Source organism: Odocoileus virginianus, chromosome 9, assembly GCF_023699985.2.
Source record: "Odocoileus virginianus isolate 20LAN1187 ecotype Illinois chromosome 9, Ovbor_1.2, whole genome shotgun sequence".
NCBI classification, from domain to species: Eukaryota; Metazoa; Chordata; class Mammalia; order Artiodactyla; family Cervidae; genus Odocoileus; species Odocoileus virginianus.
In genome coordinates this window covers 21,303,561-21,322,782 of record NC_069682.1, presented here as the reverse complement: position 1 = coordinate 21,322,782, position 19,222 = coordinate 21,303,561, and the positions used below count along the sequence as shown (strand labels likewise).

Here is a 19,222-nt window from a genome sequence, read left to right as displayed (position 1 = left end):
GACCTTAGCTGTGTTATCTCACTTAAGTCAGTTCCTCTATCTATAAAATGAGGATGGTGAGAATTAGGGTGGTTTTGAAGAGTAAATGAGATGATGCACTTAAATAAATGGATGCACATCAAGGGCTCAGCAGGGTCTCCCCTTCTGCATGTAACCAGATGGCCTGGAGAGGTCCAGGAACTGGCCCCTGGCTAGTAAGGGGGAGGATTAAGGCTCAGAACCTCAGAATTCATGTTTCTAAACCCTGGTGCTCCTAAGCACTCTGCCATCCTGCTGACACGGGCGGGGGGTGGGGGGGGCATCTGTGGATCAGCATTGGGTTCCTCTAACCACTGCCCTAAGGATCCACCTACACCTCTTGAGCCTTTCAGTAAGCCCTTAAGTCTCTTAACCAATCTGGTTGCCCTCTTTTGAACTTGATCCAATCTAAATACATCCCTAGTGCCTGGAAATTTCACAAGTAAGCCTAGTAATATAGTACAGTGTGTCCAGAGTTTTATGAGGTAGGATTATATTCTCCCTGTCACAGTAGGTAATTCTGCTGGCATGACCCTAAAGTGGCATTCATTCGTCTCCATGAGCGTGACTGGTACCCCCAGCACAGATTGTATGTCGTTTACTGCCTTGTCCGTAGCCTGTCAGCCCTGCCTTCAGGTTTCTCGCTCACAAACAAGAATCCCTCTCCTGTTCTTTGCTTACACTCATAAAATGAGTTGTGGAGTTTAGGCAGATCTGATCTGAATCCTTAATGCCCCCCGAACACACACACACAGCCATCCCCTCACTGTAGACAAATATTGCTCATGTTGTCTATTTAGGGAATCGTGATCCTCCTGCATCTCCTATGTTTGTATATAGATCTGGCTTCAGCACTTTCTGAAGCACTCCAGTTTTATACCTTTCCTGATGCTTAGCTTCTCACAGGCCTCTGAGTTTGTTAAAACTTCAGATCTTCACATGTCATTCACTGTGCGATTTCACTGTTTCAGTTCCAAGAAAATAACTTAGGGTCTATGTAATTGACTCAAACATTTAATAATCTTCACATTGAGAGTTTTCTTTCACATTTTACATTTTTAAATGATGAATGACCAACTTAGGCAGTTAATCCATCTGGACCCTGGTGAGTTTTTGTGATGAAGGATATTTCATTTCTTTAATCTGACTCAGCAAAAAAGTGTTTGAAAGTAGATCAGTCCCCAGGAGCCGCATTATGTATCTGTGTGCCTCACACACTGCCATGTTCTCTTGCTCTCAGTGTCTCTCATACAAAATCACAGACTCCTTTAAGGACAGAAGTGTTCACCTATTCATTTTTACACTCCTGTACATGGCAGGCATTCAGCAACCACTTACTGAATGGAATCTTTGGATTTCTGAGCTTTGCAAAGATAGTCAATTTGGCAGTAGTTATATCAAAATCAAAACTCACAAAACTGCAGATTTTCTCAAAGTTAAAATCAGTAACAAAGCTACCGATTTAGAACCGCAAAATACACATGCGTGTGTGTCTACCGATAGACATGAGTAGTTTACACACATGTGTATACCTTACAAAATGGGAAGAAAAAGTGAGAAGTTCAGAGATTTGGAAGGTGGTTCAGCTTTCCCTGGGGGCTCAGATGGTCAAGAATCTGCCTGCAATGTAGGAGATCCTGGTTTGACCCTAGGTTGGGAAGATCCCCCGGAGAAGGGAAAGGCAACCCACTCCAGTATTCTTGCCTGGAGAATTATTCCGTGGACAGAGAAACCTAGCAGCTCGACTGAGCAACTAACTCTCTCACTTTGTTTTCAGTAGATGTATGTACCCAGTGAGTTTTTATACCTCTGAATGAGGGGAGGCAGTGTGGAGACCAGGATGGAGACTTTTCTTTCCTTGGGTTTTTCCCCCCATTTGGTTCACACTTAGGGAAAGGAGGCATTCATTAGTATACTAAGGCAAGGTATTATGTTCAATTCCTTTCAACTGGAAGAAATAAGAGGAGTGGTTGTTTTTTTACAAGGTCAGTCAAAAGGAGGGAGGAAGGGTTTTGAACCCTCCCAGAATGCAGGTTGCGCAAAGGTGAATAATACACACTACTTTAAAACTAGGTTTTTTTGTTTTTTTGCTTGCGACCCATGTTTTGATAATCATGCATTCTTTGTGTTGGTCAGCATAAGTATAATTTAGTTGCCAGTTCACTACCATCCTATTTATTTTTAAAGGGTAAACATCTCATCTTAATATGCTTTATGCCAGAAGACATTTTTCTTCAATATTATACAAATGAAAAGAGGATTTCCTTCTTGGAGTGGTGTGCTGGAAGGTTTAGAAGGGCAGATGACTAACCTCTGGCTGCATATTCTCCCCAACTTAAATTTATACATGATTGTGGATGGTGCTTTTCTGAGCAAGATAACATTTTATCTGTAACATGAACCCAGCAAAGGCTACCCCAAAAGTGTGTGTGTTGGGGGAGGGGGTGGGTAAGGAGTTGGGTTGAACCAGTAAGAAAATTGAGGGTTCCTGACAAAGAATTTCAAGAATACTAATACTATACTTAGAAGACTTCTTGTGAATCTAAGAAAGCCGTCAGGTTCCTTCTTAGGAAACCATGAAATCTGTTACAAAAGCGTCAGAATACGGAGTATGTCTGACCCTCATTCCTAGTGGCAATGCTTCCAGTGGTCATAGCTCACTGGCGCCCCCTTGCGGCACGCAAGCCACCTCACATGTTGTTGCCTTGGGTAAGGCCCCCTCCGGGAGCAGGGCAACTCAGCCTCGGGGTGGAAACTTAACTCCAGGATTGGAGAGCATAGAAGTCCTTTAAATTTCAGTCAAGCTCCTTCCTTATTCTTTCTCTCTCTTTTTTTTAGGCCAAAGAACTGCCAACTCTAAAGGATAATGATTTCATTAATGAGGGTCAAAAGATTTATATTGATGACAACAACAAAAAGGTATTCCTGGAAAAGCTGAAGAAGGATGTAGAGGTAAGGAAGAAAAAAAACACACCAATACAAGGGATGGCCCCTTGTACGAATGTCAACACTACTGGGTTTTTAGAAGCTTTTAAAACCATCTATTTGTATCTGAAACCAAGACAAAAATATATATTGTGCGTTAGCCAAAGCAGATATAAACAGGTATAGCTTATATGTGAGCTGATTTGAAAGCGAAGTATGCCGATTCAGCAGCTCCCTCCTTCAGAGGACAGACGCAAGCAGGCACACGGTGTCTTCTGCTGGTGTCCCCTCCCCCAGGCTCCCGTTTTCTTTGTTGTGGGGGCAGCCTGTGCGGGGTTACAGCCCCTTCAGACCCACTGCCTTTCCCCGCCCCCAGCAACCGGGGCCCGGGTGGAGGGGACTGACTGTATTTTGTCAAAGACCAGATCATGTTGACAAGTGTATGGTAACTATTTGAATTTGGGGTTTTCCCCATCTGAACCACATCTGGGTGTTAGAAAATACCAGCCTCAGTAATATTGCCACCAGCCTCTATGAAGTCAGTATCACTGGGCACGTCAAGTCAGCCTTGCACGGCATGGGAACAGCACGGGCAGTTCAGGACACCAGGGTCGAGGGGGATGTTGTGAGAAATAAAATACTATGTGGAAATGGCCTTTTAGTCTATAAAGGAGTTCTCTTTGTAAATATTGTTTTAAGTATTAAAAATACACCTTTCCCTATCTTTTATTTATTGTAAAGGCAGTGCAGTTCTCCCAATGAACTTCCTTATATAAATCTACTAGAAATAAATTCAGGAAAAAAGTTCTTTTTTTGAATTTTGTTAGGTTACAAAACAGTGCAAAGAGACTTCTAATTTAGACAGTTACTAAGCTACAGTATTCTTAGCTGTTACTTTTGTTCATGTGTGCATTTTTTGGTTTTGTTTTTGTTTTAACTTGGAAATACAGTTCCCCACATACCAGTACAGATCTGCTACTTAGAAAGGCTTTGTGAAAAGATTCTTTCTTGGGTCATTAAAGACAAAATGACTTGGGAATTCCCTGGCTGTCCAGTGGTTAGACCTCAGCACCTTCACCACCAGGGCCCAGGTTCAATCACTGGTCAGGGAACTAAGGCCTGGCAAGCAGTGCACCATGCAAGCAAAAAAAATTAAAACAAAACATGACTTAAGCCAAGCACAAACAAATGTCATGGATTAGATTATATCCCCCATGAGGGCAGAAGCAGCATTATAATTTTCTTTTTAATCTCCTAACATCTTTAATTTAAAGACACATAGACTGACCAATTTAGTTCATGATTATTTTTAGGTTATAAGTTACTTTAAGAAATTTTTTTTGCATTTTAACCTACATCACATATATGCTTTGGTTAGAACCTAGATATTGGTTATTTGTAAAGAGGACCCAGTGTCTTATCAAAAAATAGTTTTTCTCCAGTTTCTCATTATTCAGCATTTATTTTTCCTCAGTTGTCAGCAGTTTTTATTAAAATGCATATTAGTTAAGTATTTCCCTTTTACTTTGGGGTCAACTTTATCTGATAACTAAGTGCCATAGCCAGACATACTATTTGGGAGTTTTATTCATTATCCTGAAAGGCTTTGATCCTGAGAATACTGCTTTAGCAGTTATAGTAAACAGCCCTTAGGGATATCTCATCTGCTTGCAAAAATGTTTTTTATCTTTTTTCCCCTCTCAGCTGTATATCACTCTGATTTTTAGACTCCAGAAATAATGTAACTGAAGCCATTCAAATTTACAGTTGAATTACATAAGGATTCTCTTTGCCTTTTCATTGTCTCTAATAGTGTCATTGATTAGAAGATTTGGTTACTTTTAATCCCATCCATGGCTCTCCCACTTAGCTGTTTTGTTTAAATGGAGGCAGGACATAAAGCATTCTTTCATTTTAAAAAAATTCTCAATGGTTGGTAAGTGTCTAGTTTTGAAAATCATGCAGAAGCATTATTAATTTTTTAAGCAGGTACTTATGGTAAAGTAGCTTGACATCTGATAGAATGTAATCTAGTTTCGTTTTCCATCAGTTCCATGCTTGCTAATTTAGCCGGCTGGCCAGGATGGGGTTGGGGGGCGGGGCGGGGTGGTAACTTAATGCTTTAAGTAAAAAATGAATTCATTACAGCTCAAATATTTCTGTAAGAAAATAAGAACCTAGCCAGCTTTTCTCTGCATTTGAAATTCTGTTCTATTTATATGCCGAGCAAAGTAGCAAAATACGTTGTTAGTTCTAATAGCTTTACACATGAGCATATGTGAGCCCTTTTTCCCAAAGAAAGCACTTGATGGAGAATGGAAGGTCACTTTTGCCCTCAGACTCTCTTCTTGTCAGCTTTGACCGTGACCGTGGAGGGCTGGTCCTCATCTCTCATTGGCTCACACTGGGATCCAAATTTCACACGAGAGACTATGCTTTGTGTCCCATGGCATCCACCCCATCACAGGCCATCTCATGCCTCACATTTTTGGGGGGGCGTGGGGTGGAGGGGAGGGAGCAGCTATCAAATCACCCATGACATTTTCCACAGAACTAAAACAAATAATCCTCTAAAATCTATATGGAACCTTAAACGATTCAGAATTGCCAAAGCAATCCTGAGGAAAATGCACAATACTACAAAGCTTGTTGTTCAGTCACCAAGTCGTGTCCAACTCTTCACGACCCCATTGAGAGCAGAACCTCAGGCTTCCCTGTTCCTCACCATCTCCCGGAGTTTGCCCAAGTTCATGTCCATTGAATCCAAAGCTACAGTAATCCAAACAGTGTATTACTGGCACAAAAACAGACATATGAATCAATGGAATAGAACAGAGAGCCCAGGGGGAAAAACCAACACACCTACGGTCAAAGGAGACAAGAATATAAAACGGGAGAAAGATCATCTGTTCAGCAAGTGGTGCTGGGAAAGTTGGACAGCCGCATGTAAATCACTGAAGTTAGAACACAGCATCACACCATGCATAAAAATAAACTCAAAGTGGCTTAACAACTTAAAGATAGGACCATAAAACTCTTTAGAAGAGATCATAGGCAAAACATTCTCTGACATAAATAGTACCAATGTTTTCTTAGCCTCCCAAGGCAATAGAAATAAAAAAACAAATGAGACCTAATCAAACCTACAAGCTTTTGCAAAGCCAGGGAAACCATAAACAAAATAAAAAGACAGCATACAGAATGAGAGACAATATTTGGAAATGATGCGAACAACAAGGGCTTAATTTCCAAAATATACAATCAGTTCATACAACAACAAAAAAACAAACAACCCAATCGAAAAACGGGCAGAAGATCTAAATAGACACTTCTCCAAAGACATACAGCAAGAGTTTACTAACAGCTCTTTAGCCATACAGTTTTCAATAAGTGTTTGCTTGTAACAGGGCTCATAAAGGGAATACTAGCTCAGATTTGGCATAGTAAGGAATGAATTATGAGGGAAGCAGGTTAAGTGGGATATTCTGAGGGACAAAGAAGCTGATCAAGGTCTGGCAAACAGTTATTAAGAAGCTGGCAAGCAGGGGAACCTAAAGATTACAAAAGTTTTTAAATCTTCATGGTTTGAAATGTTATATACTTAAAAATCACTAATTTGAGTTAGAAGCTTAAAGGGATGAGCAGCAAACAGCAAATGTGTTTAAGTTCCAAATATCAGCTGGAGGTAGACCCTCCAGGCAGCCCTGAATCCCTCTTCTTCTTGGGGCCTGTCGTCTTTAGCCCACAGTAGTTTCAAGATGCCCTACAGTGACTTTCTCCAGCAAGAATCTCAGGTCTACTGCATATTGTGTTTCCCTCTACTTTAGAAGAGATTTTAAATGATGTTTTGTGATAAGAGCTGGGGCATCAATGCAGACTGTTCAACACGTCTCCCCTCTTGGCTCATGTCACCTGAACCTGTATGTTTAAGTTACATACTTGATGGAAAAAAGGCTTTTGCCGCAGTAACAACAGGGACAGTTATAAAAACCACTTCCACTGTTACATGCAAGGCACTTTTCATTGCCCCCACTACATTCTCTTTAATCCTTTCTCCACCACTGTGAGTTTGGTGGGGCTGTCCCATTTTATAATTAGAATAACTGAGGTTCAGAGTAGTGAATTCATCATCAAGACACAGAGCGAATAGGTTTATCAATACCATTTTTCATGGAGTAGAGGTGAGGATGTAGAGAACCGACTTGTGGACACAGATGGGAATAGAGAGGGTGGGAGGAATTGAGAGCGCAGCACTGACATACATCCACTACCATGTGTGAGACAGACAGCTAGTGGGAAGCCGCTGGAGAGCGCAGGGAGCTCAGGTCAGTGGCATGGGCGGGGGGAGGGAGATGGAGGGAGGCTCCAGAAGGAGAAGATACATGTATACATATGGCTGATTCATGATGTTATACAGCAGAAACTAACATTGTCAAGCAGTGATACTCCATAAAAAAAAAAATTCCGTAAAAGATGGAGCAAGTAACCAATTGCCCATCTGGCTCCAAAACTTACGTTTTATTTAAGATGATCTGATGCTTCAGTGGGTCACCCTGATCGGCAAAAGCTGTATTTAACCCTTGTGCTGTCCTTGGTCTTCTCCATTTGTCTCAGACACAGATTTGAAGACTTACATAATCCCCGTTTCTTATATAATCCCCACTTGGGGCTGCAACTCACCTCCTTAGTCTTGGGTATGTCAGAACAACTTACCAGTTTCATCTCACTGATAGTTTAGTGGGTGATGCCGGAGCCTAACTTCACTTTTATTATTGAATACAAATGACCAAGCAGTGGGCAGACCACAGATCAGAGAGACCCAGGAAAGGAGCTCTGGGCAGAGCTGACGTTGTGAGTGGCACAGGTGCCAGGGGAAGATGTGGGCCTGCAGACTCACTCTACTTCGTGGGGCAGTACAGCCCAGGCTGTTACCCTTCCGCTGCCTGACCTTTGGCACGCTAATTACAAGCAGCCCCTTTTGCACTCTCCAAAATACTTGAAAGTGGATTTGTACCTCATGCATCTGGAAGTCAAACGGACCTATATGTACAGAGAGACTCTGCTTTGCAGGGCAAAGATAAGTTGTAAATGACCTCATTTTGCTTCCAATGGGTGCTGCCTCCTGCAGTCTCATAGGAAGGTTTTTTGTTGTTGCTTTATTCTTTTTATTTGGTTTAGGGGGGTGTTTCTCTTAGAGGTAGGGGTCAGGGGAAGTTAGAGGAAAGGGGGACAGGGGAAGTAGCAGCAGGCAGCCCATTCACTTGTTCAGTAAATATCGAGTAGCGACATCACTTACCTGGGAGTCAGGAGGGCAGCGATGGCGTCACCGAACCAGGTTTGTGCCCAACATGGAGCCAGCCAGACGCCGAGATGCCGAGGTCTGCAGCAGAGGGTTTATTCGCAGGGCAGCCAGGCAGGAAGAGCAAATCTCCAGTCGGCGTCCCCAAGCCAGGGGCTCGCTTGAGGAGGTGTTTACCGGAGGAGCGGCTGGGCGGTCTGAGGCGTGGAGCGTGGGCAAAGATTGGGAAAAGGTGCGGGAATCCTCGTTCGGCGCAGGCGTAAACCAGGCTGCTGACCTCTGCACGATCCAAGGGTGGAGCTGGCCATCCTCGCACGTGTGAGAGGACCCTCACGCATGCCCAGCTGGAGGGTCGGCAGGTCTATCCAGCCTTAACCCGCTCAGCTCGAACACGACAGAGCTGATTCCTAGTTCCTAAAAAAGAACCAGCCAGACAACATTGTTCAGGCTACATGTCCCTTGGAGGACCTGCGAGTCTTAAACGACCTTGATTAGTGAAGGCGGGTGACTAATCATAATCTGACTAATCATAATGCAGTTTCAAGGGCAAAAACTGCCACAGCCCCTGCCCCCGGGGGGTGTGCAGTGTTTGGGGAAGATAGAGAAGTTTCTCAAATAATTTAATAAAACGAAAGAAAAAAAAGTGAAAGTGTTAGTCACTCAGTGTTGTCCAATTCTGGATCCCAAGGACTGTAGCCCTCCAGACTCCTCTGTTCATGGAATTCAAGCGTGCAGCTAAGCCAGGTGTCCTTAGGGGAAAGTGTGCAGGGCGCACATGCCCAGGCAGGAATTGCGACAGGCTTCCGAGAGCAAGGGCCCTGCAGCTGAGACCTGAGTCTCGTGGGAGGTCAAGGGGCACAGTGAGCTGGTCAGAGGCCAGAACAGGATGCAAGATGGCCTGAGGGGTGATGACACCAAACCATCTAGGTCCCACGGACCACGCGAGATTTTGTTTCTACCCTTTGAGAAATGAGACCCCATCGAAAGGCATGACAAGATCAAATGCTCCCCTCTCCAGAGGACCAGAAGGGGAAGTCCCGACAACATGCAGTCCTTGCCACTTCTCAGGGACCTTCCAAGGGCCAGAGGAAGCAGGGAAGGGGAGAAAGGGGCTTGTACCTTGTCACCCTACAAGCTGAGCAGGACCAGGCCCGGCCAAGCCCCACCCACCCTGCACCCACTACACACACATGGGTGGGAGATGTTGCCAGGTGGCAACATCTCCAGCTGTGCCCACACCTCTGGAGGGCATCCAGGGTGGGCACAGGGGGTGAGGGGAACAGGCCAGAGAGAGCTCCTGGATAAAAGGGCATGGGAGGGGGTGATGGAGGAGCCTCCCCGGCTCCCGCTCCGATCAGGACACCCCCGAGCAGGACTGAAGGAGGGTGTTGTTCACCAGAGCAGTGACAGAGGCATTTGCTGGTTGATTGGGACATTGGTGCCTTTGCTTATTCGTGATGGACAGCATAATACTCAGCCTCACTGAGTATGCTGCATTTCAAAGTGCTTTCACAAGCCAGATCTAAGAGGCTCCCCTGGCAGCGACGTGGGAGGTCCCTGGGTTGACCATTAGCCAGTCTTAATTGCTGGGAGAAACCTTTTCTTCCCTGTGTGTCCTCCTTGCCAGTCATGCTCTCTGCACTTTGGTGCAGTCCTCGTCAATGTGATGCACGCATCCCTCTCAGCTTCCAGCCTGGCAGTTCAGGGAAGCGGTCCTGGCTCTGAGCCAGCCCCGAGTGGGAGGCTGCAGCTCCGCCCCGAGAAGCTGCCTGGGAGGAGGCTGCCTATACGAGAGGCTCCTGGCCCTCTTGCACGAAGTCCTCTTCTCGCCTCTGCCGCTCCAGGGCTTCCAGCCTTCCTCTTGCACTTCTGTGAGCTTGCTCTCTTTGAATCTGGGGCTGTGCTTAAGGCATAAACGATCGTGTCACTTCCTCCCCTCCAGTTTCTTGCCCAGTTGAAGCTCATGGACTACAGCCTGCTGGTGGGAATCCACGACGTGGAGAGAGCTGAGCAGGAGGAGGTGGAGTGTGAGGAGGATGGGGAGGAGGAGGGGGAAAGCGACGGCGCCCACCCTGTGGGGACCCCTCCTGACAGCCCCGGGAACACGCTCAACAGCTCGCCGCCCCTGGCTCCGGGCGAGTTTGATCCAAACATTGATGTCTATGGAATTAAATGCCATGAAAGTAAGTGCAGACACCATCCACTTTTTTTTTTTAACCATTGGTTTGATTTTTTTTTTTTCATTGTTAATCTACTGGTAATCATCAACCCAGGTAAAGCATGCTGTCCTGTAAGACTCCTTCTCAAGAGTCCTAATCAGTTGATTTTGGGACAGAGTATATTAAAGGTAACTGTAATCTCTGGTTTTGAAATGTAATGTGATGAAATCCTTGAACTGTGGGATGTTGAAGGGAACAGGTGAAACCACACAACAGTGTGCTGTGTATATACAACACCCATATGCTTATGCTTGTGTAAATGTCCGTACCGTATATAAGAAATATTTTTAAATACTTTTTTATTAGCCATCTCTTTTATGTGGATCTCAAGTCACAAGTCTGTCCTGAACTAGCCACACACATGGTCCACGCCAGACCTCCTGTGGACATCGGGTAGGGCAAGTATCCTTCCTTCTTGGGAAAGGAAGCTGAGGCTAGCCCAGGTGTGGGAAGAGCACCTCCGATTTGCTGCTGCGTATCTGTCCTCAGCTCTTCCCCCATTAAGGGGTCTGTGGCTCTCTTCACAAAAGTGAGATTGATTTTAATCCTCAAAATCTGGGTGATTGGATATTTACAGGAATATTACATGCTATGTTAGCTACTTATACATGAAAAAATTTGAGATAAATGCAGGCCTCTGGGGTTTTTTTTAATAATAAAAATGACTCAGTGGTTCATCATTTTAAAAAAAAAAATCTCATGGCATAGCAGCCAGGTTGAGTTTGAGTTCTGCTTTTTATTTTGCTCACCAAAATGGTTTCTTCAACACAGGAAATTAGAGTCAAGTATACTTGAACAATAGTTTATAATTGAAACAGCAACTTATTTGTGGAAATATGTAGAAGACGGGTATTGTAGATGATGTATGCCTTTATGCAGTTCTGTTACTAGAACCAATGAGCATTAGGAACAGTTACAGGTAACAGTAGAAAGTTAAGCATAATTACTTCTATTGGGTTGGCCAAAAACTTAGTTCAGATTTTTCCATAGCATCTCACGGAAAAACCGGAATGAATTTTTTGGCCAAGACAATTCTTGTTTTAAACAGTATTTCTTTAAAAAGCATTTTTCTTTATACCAAAGTAATATACAATCACTAAAGAAAATGCAGATTAATAAAAAACATACAGTCTCACCCTTGGACCTCGGCTGGTAATATCCTGGGGTTATATTCTCTTTCTTACTTTTTAAATTGAGCGAGAATTGGGAACAGAAAGTTAAGCTGTTTCCTGGGGATGCACAAGACTTTCTAACAGCCTCCACTGCCTTTGTTTTCAGACCCTGACTCCCTCAGCCCTTCCTCCCGCAGCAGTTCACACTGTCCCAGGTGTTATCACCATCTGTCCCACAATCGTGTCTCTCATCCCTTTACAGATTCGCCTCGGAAGGAGGTGTACTTTATGGCAATTATTGACATTCTGACTCATTACGATGCGAAAAAGAAAGCTGCCCACGCTGCAAAAACTGTTAAGCACGGCGTAAGTATCTCTGCCTGGTTTCCTCTCTGCTCCCTGCTTCCTGCGGTGCAGGGGCTAGCGCGGGTCCACTCCTTTCCCAGGAGCTGCCCAGTCCCTTCCATGGCTCAGGTTCCCTGCAGGGGCTGCGCTCCCAAGGCCTCTGGCAACTCACAGCCCCTGCGCGGCTCTTCTGTTACCCACTGGGGTTATTGACAGACACACGCATCATGAGAATGTTACACAAATTCTTTTTTTGTTTGAAAAATGCTTCAAAGACAAAAGTGCTGAATGACGACAGCTGTTTTAATATGAAGTGCTTAGAACTGAAGCATTTAGTCTCTGCTTAAGATGCTTCTAAGATACACACTATCTCTTTCCGCACAGTGGACTGTATTTTTTCCTATTACAGAAGGTTTTTGAGTGCAAGATCAAAGTTTAGTGATACGAGTCCCTTGCTTTTATTGTCCTTGCCTGGAATTCTCACTGTTTCCGGCATATGGTAACTTGTGGAATCCTGAAAGCCTTGATAAGGATAACCAGTGTGCTCCTTATCAGGTGAAGGAGCTGAGCATTTACGGAGTAACTTGCCAGGATCAGGTCACTAGGCAGGGTAGAGAGGACTGCTCCCCGGTACCCAGCCCCACCTCCAGTAAACCAGTGAGGCCCGCTTTGCCGGTTGGACTTCCCAGTTGTGAGTCTCCACTGTGCCTGCACTGTAGGACCTCATTTTGGCTTTCTAGGTGTGCTGAAAAGGCCCAAAGCCCAGCACATGGGGTGAACTTATGCTCTGGCTCCATCACACTTCCCCAGTGCGGAGTCAACCAAGATCCACCAGAACATCAACATCTATGAAAGGCTCTTTTTCTTTATTTTAAAATCAAACAGGCTGTCCTTCCAGCAATGGAACCAGCCCAACACCATATCCCATTTGCCACAGAAATATTTCGGTCACACTGCCAACTAGTTACGGTCTTCCAGCTTTGTGCAGTGCCCAGACCAGGACCTCACCCTCCCCGCTGAACACACTGGAAATCCTCTGTCAGAGAGGAGGGTACACAGCAGTTCTCACACAAGGGCGTGCACCGCAGCCTTCTGAGAACCATTTTAAAGTCTCTGCCAGCCAGATGCACCACCCCTTGCCCGGATTCCAAGTCCAGTTCAGGAGGCTGGTGGGGCAGGTTGTCTCTGAAAGGCTCCGGTAGCTCTGATGCTCGTCTCTGGTTGAAGAGCCTGGCCATACTGCGGGGAGGGGACTGGGCCCGCGTCCCTGCCTCACGTCTCCAGTCGTGTGACCTGGAGGAGACGCCCTGGCACCCCAGTTCCCCCAGCGGCTGACAGGGCCCTAACGCCTTGCTGATGAGGTTTTGTGGTCAGTGGGGAGAGGCTCTGTTTGTTCCCACCCTTCCTCAAACCTGTAGGATATTCTAGACCAGGTGAAACTGGAAATGTGCCAGGGTAGACACGGCTCCACCTGAGCCTCCCCTGTATGTTACCAGCTCAGCTCCATGATACGGCACCCAGCCTGAAATCGGGTGCAGTTTGCAAGAGCAAGACATTACTCTCTGCAAAGGAACGTTGTGTCCACCTGCTGCTGGAAACCGTTCTCTGCCTTCAAAAAAACCAGGGCTCCTCTGTGGAGATCCCAGCGGCCCAGGCCAGGCATGGAAATTACAGCTTCCCCGTGAGCTGTGTATATCAAAATAGCACCCAGTGACTTGGTAAAAACTCTGGTCCTGCCCTTCGCAGCTCTGAAAGCTGGGCAGTAACCTCCGAGGGTCTCTGGTCTGCACTGTGCTCGTCACAGGAAACCCCGCTGCCATTTGTGTCATTCTCAAGGTGTCTCCCATCTGCTCTCCTGAGAAAGAGAAGTGTTGTCCCGTGGCTTCTGAATGGAGGCCACACAGATGCCACATTTGACGGGAACATCTCAAACGTGGTTGAATTTTTTTTTTTTTTTGGTGGCAGCAGTCACAGTGTATATGACACCAGCCTCTGTTTTTTCTGAGACTCTGCCTCATTTTCACACCCAGATTCTTTTTTTTTTTCCATTTATTTTTATTAGTTGGAGACTAACTACTTTACAATATTGTAGTGGTTTTTGCCATGCATTGACATGAATCAGCCATGGATTTACATCACACCCAGATTCTTAAGAGTCTTGGTTATTCAGACCCGTATCCAAGATATTCTGAGTTACGAGAGAGGCTGCACAGGTTTGAAAATGGCTGGCTTCATATTCAGCTGCAGTGGAAGTTGCTGTAGGTGTGATCAAGTAATTCTAACAGTATCACTGTTCTTCTTCTCCCACACTGCCCAGGCTGGTGCGGAGATCTCCACCGTGAACCCAGAACAGTATTCCAAGCGCTTTTTGGACTTTATTGGCCACATCTTGACGTAACGTCCTGCACAACTGTGGACGGACGTGAGCATGGGAAGGATAGAGGTGGCTTCAGCACAGGAAAAATGAACACCAAACTCAGTGAAGCACACCTCCTCGTTTACATCTTCAGGCCAAGATGACTGACTTGGGGGCTACTCGCTTTAATAGCTACCTGATATTTCCCAGCATCATTCTAGCTATTTCTGACGTGTGTGTGTCTGTGCGTGTGTGCATCTTAAAAATTGATTGATTAATGGAAGCTGACCAGCTTTGGTTAGTGTGTGTTTGGGGCAACAAACCTCTGATTCCAGCTGTGGACAAATGAATGAATGAATGAATGAATGAGTGAGTGAGCGAGCACAAGAGGGGGGGAGGGGGAGAAGGCAATGCATGTCAGACCAACCAGGTTGGCACCACACGATAAACTGTGGATCAGTTTATTTTCTGGAGTTGAAAGATGTGAGACAGTATTCGTAATAATAATGAAGATAATAATAATGATGATAATAATAATGATGGTGATTAAGAGGAAAAAAAAAACTTACTGCAGATGTTACACTTCTACCACGCACGCTGACACTCCTTAATAGTTGTACCCGGGCGCTGGACGAAGGAGGCTGGCATCTCCCGTGCCTCCTGGCTTGGGTGTCGGGACTCCCCGTGTCCGGGGACAAACGCCCCTCCTCCAGCAGGAAGCTGATGCCCCTAGTGACTCTCTCTGTACATTTTCACCTCAGTAAATATGTCCAGGAAAACTGCTTACTTCTCTTTTCTTGCCTGGAGCTTCTTCACTGATAACACTCTTTCGTTGCAATACAGGAATTAATGCTACAAAATAAAAATAAAAGCTTATCTGAAAAGTGCATAGTTTTGGGCAATGGTATCTACATCTCCCATGGTGGGAAGGTGAGCAAAGCATTTAGAACTCTCAATCCTCCTGTTGAACAGTGGTATTTTGTTATAAATTTGCCCTTTAACTGAAATCCTCAATATTACTGTTTACATTATTAGGAAAACAGGGATATTTTTGAATCTAAAAATTTAATGTACAGCACGTGATTTTTGAAGTTTACATGTAAAGTCATTTTACAGTATAGGTGAAATAATGTTTGTCATATTTTGAAATGTATCCTGCAGTCACGTTTTGGGGTGAATGTTTTATTCAAAGTACCAGGTAGGCAGTCTTTTACAGTAAAAGGAAAAGGGTTGTTTTCCTCCAGATGTACATTTATCAGTCTAATGATTTTTTTATTTTTAAAGAAAATGTTTAACCCAGATCTGGTTATGTAAGTTCATTGCCCTAAACTGTGCTGACTGTGTCTAATCAAGTTATAGATTTCCAACATCGATCATATATTTACCAACTTCCTGGCATTTTCTGAAAGGCGTGAAGCTAAAATATTAGACTTGCTTAGGAATACGTTATCAACTTATACACTGTGCTAAAGCTGTGCCTTTGAAATTCTTTGTTTAAAATGTGAGATGACTTTTGTAGGCAGGTTCAGGAAAGAAAAACAAAAATCCACCCTTTAATAATTACTTGCAACTCAACAAATAGTCCCGCCATACTGCCTCTTCCAGTAACTTTACTTCAGGGCTTATCAAGTCTGCAACTGTGCCCAAGGTATATAGGTTTACTTCAGAAAATACGGGGTGACAGCAGCCAGAATCTGGGGAGCAAGGCCATTCTACCACATCTACTGACTTCACTCAGAATTTTTATCCTCAGCAGACATTGACAGCACTGTGATCTGGTTGTCCAAATCTGTATTTCATGTGTCTAAATTAATTGAAATAGTGATTTAATATGCCCCCACCCCCACCCCGCCATTCATTCTGGCATTGAGTCCCTTTCAGTACTCTGAAGTTAGGCTGTAGTTTCTTTAATCCAGGATTACAAATGTGAGACCCTGAAGTAAAGAGAAGGTACCCAAACATTATTTGAGTAATTGTTTCCTTTGTGACCCATCTGTGTATGCTTTTAGAAGTTTACAAAATGCTTTATTTTTGTCTGTAACAGTCTCTGTCATCCACCCTGTTGATCAAATCTTCGGACAGAGTGAGGAAGTTCGCCTTGTATCTTTTCGTGCTAACAGTACACTCCAGTTATGAGCCGGGCTTTACAAAATAAAGCACTTTGATGACTCACAAGGTGGAGTCTTTGTGCTTCTCTCTCAACTGTGTGTCTCTTTATTGCAAACAAAATTTAAATAGTACTAAGAGTGTCTGTAGCTGATCCTGAACTAAAATTGAATCTTTTCACAAACAGGAGCTTTGCCTTCAACCTGTGAACTATTTCACTAGTAAATAATAGAAAGGTGACATGATACACGTGACAAAATTGACTTACTGAAAGATGGACAGAGAAAGAAATCTCTTCAGTGAATACCCTTTAAAGTTACACAGTTTTATTTTTTAAATACACCAACTATAGTTCTGTGGGTCATTCAGCATTTTTTGAAACTTCACTGGAATGCCATTGGTGGCTTCTAAAAAGCTAGAAGGCTTTTTAGAGTGTTCCCTTGTCATTGTGCCAGGTGAGCAAACACAGTTAAGCTAGAGTAGCACTTGTTTTGAAAATGTGTGGTTGTTCTAATGGGAGAGATGTCAGGGGATCATTTGAGCATCATGCACTTTTCACATCTGCTGTGTGCACGCTGGTTCTCATGGAACATCAGCTGAAAACGGAAGACTGCACCCCAATTAACTGCACTGGTAGGAACATGCCAGGCACACCCTCACATGATGAGGGTGAGCTCAACACGCTGGGGGGCACACTGGCCAGGACCTGCTGACCTCACATCACTCTCCTTCCCTTACATTCAACAACCCAGGAGCCACAGCCCTTCTGATGCCCACTACATAGGACCACAGGCATCCTCCATGTATTTTTCAAGATAATGTGCCGCATTTACTGTAGTATTTATGTATTTCCTGACCATTTGGTATGTAAAACTGTGCTACTGTTTGTATTGATAAGCTCCTTTTTCACCAGTGTACCAGTAATAATGACACTTTTGGGTGTTGTGCCCCCAATCTCATTATTCCCATGAGCTCTGTGGTTTTTACTGTGTAATTTTGCATAGAGCTGGGATTTTTAGGAACATATATGCTACATTACAGGAGAGCTGACTGTGGTCAGCAGGGAGCTTAAATTCCATTTTCTTTGCGGAACAGAGACATTCATTTTCATTTTGGTTATTTAATTTCATGGGCAGAATTCACATTAGTCCCAGAAAATTGGTTATTGCTAATTCACAGAAAGACCAGAGTTGGTCTGAAGCATTAATCCTTCATGCAGCATTTTGGGAAATGGTGGTTAAGGTTAAATGCAAGAGATTAGGAACTGTATGTAATAATAAAGAAGTGGTAAGGCATATAATATATAAATGTAAAAAATGAAGTAGGGGAGTGGGAAGGAGGCATGAGAGGTCTAAGTCCTAGAGTTCTTAGCATCTGTGGACTTGAGGCCCCAGGACCACTGCACACGGCCTTTCCAGAAATTCTGTCGTCAGCACAAAAACAATGGTTATAGTGTGTGTCATGCATGTGTACAGCCTTCCAGCTCTCAAATTCACGCCCCGTCTCTTCCTCGCTCCCTATCTTAAACAGCACTTTATTCAGCTCCAGTCATGTGACTGCTATGTTAAAAACAGAAAAGTTACCCTTTGAAGGGCAGAAGCCTTTTGGGGTCCCGCACACAAGCGTCACCCGACTCCCCTGCTCACCCCAGCCCAGGCCGCAGCCCCTCCTCACACACAACTGGCATGGCCCTGTAACCAGCCTGGCACAGTGAAGTGGCCCAGAGGCCGGCGGAGTGTCTGGAAAAGTCGAGTTGACAAGTTCTCCTGAGTGAATATTGCAAGTTCCTTCATAAACGGAAACCCCATCATCTAAACCAAATGTCCTTCAGAAGTTCAGTCCTGTTTTTGTGATTCTATGAAAAATCCTGCCAAAGGGCTGTTAACATGCCATAGTCAGTGATTTTCTCACTCTTAAACACTTGTATTTAGTTGAATTTCATAAGAGAGGGACAAAGGTTAGAATTTCTCCAAAGCCACTGTGAGATGTCTGTGTTTTATGGAATCCTGCCTGTGCTGCTGGGGGAGGGGTCCCAGAAGAGGAAACCTCGGCCCAGAGAAGCAAAGGGGCTTTTCCAAGGTCACAAGAGGGCTCATGGCAAAGCCAGGGCTCAGGCCTGGCTCTGTGGCAACTCAAGGCTGAAAGCATGAGTGAGGGACCTGGTACCCCTGGGGCTCGACCTCAGCCACTGCTCTGTAATTCTTCACCCATCCCTTCTGCTGCTTCTGGAGAGGCCTGCTGGGAATGCACCCTCCAGGATTTTAGAGCAAATGGTCCACGTATTTCATTTTATGAGAGTCAACCTATATTATTCCTTTTTCCTATCATTTTCTCTACAGCATTTTATATTGTCACTTGACTTTTTAAATCAAAGGATCTCACTAGAGAATATAAAAATATCCCTAGGCCTACTGAATGGCATTCTCTGGAGGTGCAAAACCTATAACTTAAATGCTTCCCAGGTGCTTCTGATGAATGGTCCCCATTTGGAAAACACTCTTATGCAATTAACCCCTCCCACTAAACTAAGCACCAAATTTTAAATATTTTTTGTAACGTGCTTCCCTCCCCCTCCTTCCTACCTCTCCTCTTCCCCCTTTTTGTTTTGTAACATAAGAACAAGGCAGCTTCTTACTGCTGATCAGAGCAGCAGTCCACCAACCACAGCCTAAGGGTCAAATCCAGGCCACCACATGAGTTTTGTAAATAAAATTTTATTGAAACACAGCCATGCCCATTCATTCACATATTTTCTATGGCTGCGTTCAAATCACAGTGGCAGTTTGTAGAGTTGTGACTAAGACTGATGACCCACAAGGCCTAAAATTTTACTACGTAGCCC

The 19,222-nt window shown here is 44.4% G+C and overlaps 1 protein-coding gene across 1 annotated transcript in view; it reads left to right on the top strand.

Moving 5' to 3' along the window:
• Positions 1-16,449, top strand: part of PIP4K2A (phosphatidylinositol-5-phosphate 4-kinase type 2 alpha) — a 177,884-nt gene extending 161,435 nt beyond the window's left edge. Inside the window, exons 7-10 of the mRNA XM_020869175.2 lie at positions 2,857-2,970; positions 10,185-10,425; positions 11,836-11,939; positions 14,236-16,449. Of these exons, the coding sequence (XP_020724834.1) occupies positions 2,857-2,970; positions 10,185-10,425; positions 11,836-11,939; positions 14,236-14,316 (540 nt within the window). The 3' untranslated portion in view covers positions 14,317-16,449. The remainder of the gene's footprint in view (positions 1-2,856; positions 2,971-10,184; positions 10,426-11,835; positions 11,940-14,235) is intronic.
• The last annotated feature ends 2,773 nt before the right edge of the window (positions 16,450-19,222 follow it).